The following is an 8,013-nucleotide window of genomic DNA, read 5'->3' as shown; positions in this document are numbered from 1 at the left end:
CCAACTGGTTAAACCAAATAGTGGTATGTACAGGGTACCCTGTAGCGAAAAGTGAAAAATATCTGGTACATTTTTCCCGAGGGATTCGTATCTGGTTAGCCACTGTGTGATAGGAACAGAGGACCCTCGGGAGGTAATGATGTGATGTCTGGTATATTGCATATGTAACAGAGGTCATTGTTTCACCAGGTGTGTAGTTAAAAAAATATCTTTTCAAAACATTTATACTAATTTGGCACTTTCTCAGGATGGTGTTTCATATGCTGTTCCAAGTTTGAACCGGTATCAAACGCCCTAGAACAGAAATCACACGCATATGGTTTTTCACCAGTATGGGTTCGCCTGTGTCTCGTCAAATGATGGATGCGAGTGAACACTTTAAAGCAAATTTCACACGCATATGGTTTTTCACCAGTATGGGTTCGCCTGTGTCCCGTCAAATGATGGATACGAGTGAACACTCTTAAGCAAATTTCGCATGCATAGGGCTTCTCGCCAGAATGGATCCTCATATGTTCTGTCAGGTGTGAGGAGAGAGAGAACCTCTTTGAACAGATATCGCAGGAGAACGGTCTTTCTCCGGTATGGATCCTCATGTGTCTCTTCAGTCTGGAGGGTGCAGCAAACGAGTTTGAACAGTACTCGCATCTATGTGGTCTTTCGCCACTGTGATGGGTTTTCTCATGTGCCTTGAGGCGAGCAACCTTGGAAAACCCCTTTGCGCACAATCCACAAACATAAGAGTTATCACTCGGATGTGATGACATGACGGAGTGCAAAAGAGCTCTTTTTGAACTAAATTTACTGCTATTCTTGCATATATTCAACGCTCAGAAATTCTTTTCTGAACAAAACTTGCAGCTATTTTTGCAGAAACTGAGTGCAAGGATTTTTTTTCGAACAAATTTTGTAGCCTTTTTTTTTTGCATGAACTGAATGGTAAGAGATTCTTTTTGAACAAAACTTGCAGCTATATTTGCAGTGATTGAGTGCAAAGAACTTTCTTTTGAACAAAATGTGCAGCTATATTTGCAGAGATTGAGTGCAAAGAACTTTCTTTTGAACAAAATGTGCAGCTATATTTGCAGAAATTGAGTGCAAAGAACTTTCTTTTGAACAAAATGTGCAGCTATATTTGCAGAGATTGAGTGCAAAGAACTTTCTTTTGAACAAAATGTGCAGCTATATTTGCAGAGATTGAGTGCAAAGAACTTTCTTTTGAACAAAATGTGCAGCTATATTTGCAGAGATTGAGTGCAAAGAACTTTCTTTTGAACAAATTTTGTATCTATTTTTGCAGAAAGTGAATGCAAAGAAATTCCCATTGAAACAAAATTAAATATTTTTGCAGATATTGTGAACTAAGAAATTAGTTTTGAACAAACTTTACCACTGTTTTTCCAGACAACTAATTAACTGTGATTAACACCTTTGTCAGAAACACATAGAAATGGCTTTTCAGAACAATGCAGTCGCATATTTTTGTTCTTAAAGTTAATTTGGAATTATTTTCTTTGATGAGTAAGTTCTGCTGCAAACTCCCTTGCAGGTGAATTATTTCTTTAAACAAATAAAACTTGATGCAATGTACAGCATATGACTTCTGAAAAGGAAGAAAAACATTTATAAAGTAATGAAAGGGAATGTGGAGGTAAAGCGAAGTAGTGATATAACTTAACTTTTTCAAATTGAACAAATAGGAAGTTTAATCTAAAAATTAAAGTACACACAGAAAAACAAATGTATTTTGTAATAAAACTTGCATTGAAAGGCTATTTTTCATTCTCGGCTATTAATATAATTTTTACTCTAAAACTACAAACCCATTTTGCAAACTACAAACTGGAGTAGATATTTACCCCTTGCATTTTTTGTTCGTAAAGTTGTTCTGAAAGCTGTAATCTGACTCTTAAGTACGTTTTTTTTTTCACATAACAAAGAGAATGGTGAATAGCTAATTCAAATTTATCAAGGTTCAGTTGGTGAAAATACAATTAGAATAGCTAAAAGCAGGGCCTGGTTATTGCACAGGCCAACTAGGCCAAGACTTAGAGCCCCACCATCCTAAAAGGGCTCCAAAGTGTTTATAAACTTATGCACACCATTAAAGAAGAACATTTTTTTTTAAGAAAACTGATAAAACATTTATGATTTTTCAATTAGAAATCAATTTCTTTGATATTTTGTTGGTATTCCACTTATTTAGCTCATTTAATGAGTAAGAGACCTTTCATTCTTAAGGATTTCATGCAAAGTTAAGTATTAGCCGTTGTTAAAAGTGCTGAAAAACCATATCCAGTTTATCTAGGGTAGCTATCTACCCCAGTTTGTAGTTGTAGGGCAAAAAAAACCTTAAAAAAACACGGGGCAAAGTGAAAAATACAATATTTTGCAAATGAATTTTTTTCTATTTGGTAAGTAAAACTATGTTTCATCAAAGGAATATGTAAATAAACAAATTAATGAATAAATAATGAAACACTAAAAAACAAATAAATTAACATATGAGAAAAAATAAATGTGTGAATAAAATAGTGAATGAATAGGAAAATAAGTGAAATAAAAAATCAAGAAATGTAAATGAATCAATATGCAAGTAATGTAATAATTAAATGAAGGCATTATTGGATATAAATAACAATTTTATTTTACCCAGCGTGCACTTGACAAACTATATTGAATATTTAAAATCAAAACTTGCTTAATATTAACTAAATAGTACTGCAGGGGACATTAGTAGATCTCAATTAATATTTAAAATATTAATTACAAAAATTTTATCTTTTTTATAAGAAAAATTATTTTTTGCAAATCACAAAATATTACAATTAGGAAGCAAATTTTCGAAAAGACATACAAAATTACAAAACTTGATCTTTAGAACAATAAATTGTTTGACTGAAATCGATTTTTTGTTAATTAACAAAGTTTAAATGTTGCTAGATAGATGGCACTGATAAAATATTTTACCTTTTCACTCAGCCCTCCCTAAATCCCTTTTCCCTACATTTCCCTTCTTTACACATTAATGCGTATCTAATTCTTACATTACAAAATGAAAGTATTTTAGTATAAATAAAAACATCAAGTTCTTAAAAGTACAGAATTTGTAAGAAATTGTTGTTCCATTTGTTCGTTTCAGTGTTTTAAGCAATCCCTCCCAAAACAGAGGTTTCATAAATGCAGAAACATAACACGCACTTTTTGAAAATTTCGCGCTTTTTATACTTGCTGTTAATATTTTCACCTTTTAGCACAAAGCATTTGATTTCAAGCATACTCCAAACAGTTTGTTACCAGTTACTGTTTGGTATAAGCATGCAAGGTGATAATTTGTTGCTTTGCACATTTTTATCTGTTTATTTCTAATTTCAGAAACATGTACAAAAAGAAGTAGTCATGGTGCATGCAAAACAGTAAAACCTCACTAAACGCGAAATCCTTTAACATGAAATATTCATCTTCAACATAGGCGGCTCGTATTGGGGGGAGGGGGGGGGAGACAACTGCCCCCTCACTTTCAAAAGTAAAGGGGGGCCTTGCCCCTTCAGTTAAAAATTAATGATCATTTGAAAAATGATTTTATAGGGTGGATTGATTTATTTCACAAAAGTAAAAATTCCAAATAAATGGATTTTTCTCATAATAATACATAAAAATGGAACTTTGAACCCCCTACTCTTTTGATGTACGAGCGGCCTATGGACTTCAATTACACCAATTGCTTCTAGAAGGGGAAAGCATGGGATGGGAAGTTGTTTGATGGTCCATATGGCTTCAAGAAAAGTGGCTGTGAAATTTCCTTGAAGTACTATGCCACACGCAGATGTGAAAGGCTGATTAATTTCAATACTGGGTCATTCCAGCTTTACGTATGTGACTCTGACACCATTTCGTTGCAAATAACAATAAAAATCAATATGATATTTTAAAAATATTTCTTAGCAGTTTCTACTGGATTAACAGAAGATATGTAAGAGGTTTTAGGTGGCAGTTCTATTTTCGTAGGACAATTCTTAAATTTGTTATAAAATTTTAAGTGCAGCGTCATGTGTGTGACTCAGAAAATCTGATAATTACTATGGCTTATTCTATTTTGTAATTTCCTGTGAAGTTTTAAAAGGTAAATGAATAGTATTTTTTGCGCATGCGTCTAGATATACTAGGTAAGTATTCCACAAATACATTTTTTTTTTCTAAAGCTCGCACAATGACAACAAAAAATATTTTCTTAGCGTTACGTGTGTGACCGCGTGTAACATTTCAAGGGGATTTCCTAATAAAAATCCAGTTTTCGTCCAATCTTTGCCAAATTGCGCACAGAGGTTCTTTGGTGCTCAAAAACTCACATGGGGATTCCCCCCCCCCCGGGCTTTGACCCCCCACAGAGGTTTTCAATATTCAAGTTCAGTTTACATTGGATCTTTGCCAAATTTGGACCAGAGGTCCATCTTTTGATGATCAAGAATACACATAAGGGTACTTTCGCCCCCTTGACCCTCTTAGAGGGGTTTTATAGAAAATCCATAAAACTGGATAATCAGTAACAATAATCATTTTTTTATTAAAAAAAAAAAAAAGCCAAAGACATCTGAAGTTAAATTTTGAGGCATAAACTTGTTCTTTTCTACACCTTAACAGGAAACTTAAAACATTTTTTTTTCTTTTATTAAAGCCTGATTGTTGAAAATGCGCCACTTGACGCAACTATTATTTTCGAGGTAGACCGTGCAACGCCGGTAGTAAATACTTAAATTGAAAGGATAATTTCACATAATAAAGAATGAAGTTGAAATTAATTTTTGTTTGTGTACGAATCAAACTATCACTAACATCTAACCTTTATGAATGTGGTTTAAAAGATTTGGAATGTTTTGAATGCCTGTAGAATTTACTCACTTTTCTCAAAAACCAAAAAATAATCAAAAAATATAAATGTAATTGAAGGTACTTAGAACATTGTACTTTTGATCTTTAAGTATGCAGATTGCGAACACTTAGGAGCAATTCCATTGGGACGGATGTGACATTCAGATGCTATTTTTACTGGTTAAGGGGTCACATTGCCTTTCAAGCAATTTCTTTTAATTTATATAAATTTTATATTTCTTTGCAACCATAACATGCATACTTATTTCGTTATCAATCATTTATTTTCAAAATTTAAAAATATTGCCTACTTTTTTTGAAAATTCAAAAAATTGAGGAAAATTTGAATTTTGTGAAATCCCTAAGGCTTTTTTATTTTTGCACTAATTTAAAAAACGTTTTTTGCTAAACGATCACTATAATCATCTCTAAAAATCTGTGCATTCATTTGCTTATCAGTTCATTAGAAAATTTTCTGTGATTAATTATGAAAAAAAGCAAAGTTTTCTTTTTAAAAAATTTGGTTTTTAAAGGTTTAACATGCTCTCAACATTAGAGTAATTTATAAAATGCTTATCCAATGCACAGTTTTGTCAAATATGTTATCCCAATTGCAAAAAGTATTACTTTAAAGCTGTATCTTTAATAGAAAACAATCCTTAGGGATTCTAATTACATGAAAACACACACAAAAAAAAGTTGAAGTTTTTCTTTTGCATAAGAACACATAGGGGACATGGCCTAAAACCACTCATAACTTTTTGAATATTTGAACTGAAGCATTGAAACTTTTCCCCTGTGTTCAGAATAGTTTTTTGTTTTGAAATAAGCAATAATTTTTTTTTTGATCGTTTCATCATTTTTCAGGTACTGAAACCACTTAAACCAATATTTTGAGCACCAAATCAGTTAACAAATACTAACAAAGTATTTTAATCATGTTAAACTATGCATTTGCTTGAATAATTGAGTAGAAGCAAAACTGCATGACTTTTCAATTTTTTTTAAGAAATTTTTAAAATCTTGTGACGGGTGTGACGTTTTTGAGACATGAGTTTTCACTTGCACTTATATTTCTTGAAATTCCTGTGAATATTTTAATGTTTCATGACTATAGCATTTTTTTTCTAATAAAAGACATTCAAATGAAACTTAAGGTATGATATTTAGGATGAATTTAAATTTTTTTACTGAACAGGAATTTGTTTGCTGTTGTGACGGGTGTGACAAAATTTGTGACTGGTGTGACACTGTGAAAAGTCCGCTACTTGAACGAGCAATTTCTAAAAGAATAGTGATCAGTACAGATGACATACTTAACAATAAATGAATATAAATTACATTTCATAAGGGAAAAAAAAGCTACAACTGGGTGTACATTTAGTTTGGGACTTCTTTAATGGCTGCTGACGAAATTAGGCCAAGTGTAGCATTTTTTTGGTAATTGCAAACAATTTCTTTTTTTTTTGAATATCACCTTGTACGAGGAAAAATCAACAGGGTCATCCATTAGCTTGCATATCTTTACTTATTTTTTCTTTTTAAAGTTAATACGAAACACAGTAACATAATATTAATAATGTAGTACTTTGTACTTGAGTGGTTGCCGTGAGAGTCCGCCAAATTATAACACCACTTGAGTTTTTACATCGAAATTAACAATGATTTCCCCCCAAAAAGGGGCCCCCTTAGAAACACCCGAATGCAACCAAAAGGGGAGATGCACAACTAGATCCCACTAGGAGTCTACGTACCAAATTTCAACTTTCTTGGACTTACCGTTCTTGAGTTATGCGACACACATACGTACATACAGACGTCATGAGAAAACTCGTTGTTATTAACTCGAGAACCGTCATTACGGATATTTCGAGTGTCTATACGTTCTTAGGCACTTATCCGCGTGTGGTCCAGTCGGAAAAAAAAAAAAACTCAATATTCATTCGGGGGTGAGTAAAATGGAAATTAAGGTCGACTTTTGAGCGAAAAGTTTTTCGCGAATACAATACTTCCTTTTTTGTAAAAAGAAATAAAATAATAAAAGCGTGTTACAAAGCACTAGTTTGCTTGTTATACATCATTTTTGATTGAGCTCTACAGCATTCAGAACATTTTCTTTTCATAGCTAAGTCAATTCCGTTTTCAGATCAGTTACGCTAGCATTTTAAACTGTCCCATACAGCATATTTGTCATGATGCAGTAACTTACTTCTATAATGAAGTAAATTGTATTATCATTTAACCATGCACAACTTGTAAATGGGATAATTGGTTAAAGAGACTTTAAATTGCTTCCTGAGAACCTGGGCAAAGTGTACTTGTTGTATAATTCCAATTCTCCAATATTACTTTTTATCTAATGAAAAAAACTTGACTGATGCATTTTCACAAAGCAGAGTAGTTATGGAAATGTGCAACTGATTATTTACTTCCTTTAAAGCTATTCCACTCTTTTGAAATGTTTCAAGAATTAAATAAAAGTAACTCACTTAATAACCAAAAAATTATTCAAATACAAATAATTCAAATGCGTCATGTTATAAGGTTTTTAGATATTTTTTCCCCTACAATGTTAATGTGTTAGGAAATAAGATGGTTTAATCTTCTATTTCATTTAGAAAGTTTTTAAAAGCTATTTGAATGCTTTAATCTTCTGCTAAATAAGATGGTTTATTCTTCTATTTCATTTTGAAAGTTTTTAAAAGCTATTTGAATGCTGTTGCACCTGTTCCAATGATTTTGTCAAACCTGTCACAAACGCTTGTCACATCCGTCACACCAAATTTCCTCACAGAATAAATATTTGATCAAATTTAAACATTGTACTCCTATTCAGACCTGCAAACATTAGAACATTGGAAAGTTTCATGTTTTTCCATGGAAAAATGCATTTGCTATAGTAACTTAAGCATCTTTTTCGTGACGGGTGTGACAGTGAGACCTTATAACATTATCTATACTAAAAATCCTGTTAAATATTTTGTTATGAAAAATTAAGCATTCTGCAGGGTAGACAAATATCACAAGTAGTAATATATACATACATACAAAATTCTCCTGTTTTAAATAGTCGAATGAAAATATCATGTTTTTCCTAAATACACGTGTGTTATATTACGTTAACTTTAGACCCAAAGGAAAAAT

At 32.1% G+C, this 8,013-nt stretch overlaps 1 protein-coding gene across 1 annotated transcript; it reads right to left on the bottom strand.

The window, feature by feature from the left end:
* Positions 1-203: 203 nt before the first annotated feature.
* Positions 204-767, bottom strand: LOC129227874 (zinc finger protein 596-like). Its single transcript, XM_054862494.1, has one exon. It carries the CDS (start codon positions 765-767, stop codon positions 228-230), a length of 540 nt encoding a protein of 179 aa, XP_054718469.1. The 3' UTR covers positions 204-227.
* Positions 768-8,013: the final 7,246 nt, after the last annotated feature.

The sequence above is a fragment of the Uloborus diversus genome, chromosome 8 (genome assembly GCF_026930045.1).
Source record: "Uloborus diversus isolate 005 chromosome 8, Udiv.v.3.1, whole genome shotgun sequence".
Taxonomy (NCBI): Eukaryota; Metazoa; Arthropoda; class Arachnida; order Araneae; family Uloboridae; genus Uloborus; species Uloborus diversus.
Note: the sequence above shows the minus strand (reverse complement) of the source record. Positions and strands in the feature narration are given on the sequence as shown.

Bases quoted from the DNA above. Each gene is read 5' to 3' on its own strand.
- LOC129227874 (XM_054862494.1), bottom strand. From the start codon at position 767: ATGTCATCACATCCGAGTGATAACTCTTATGTTTGTGGATTGTGCGCA.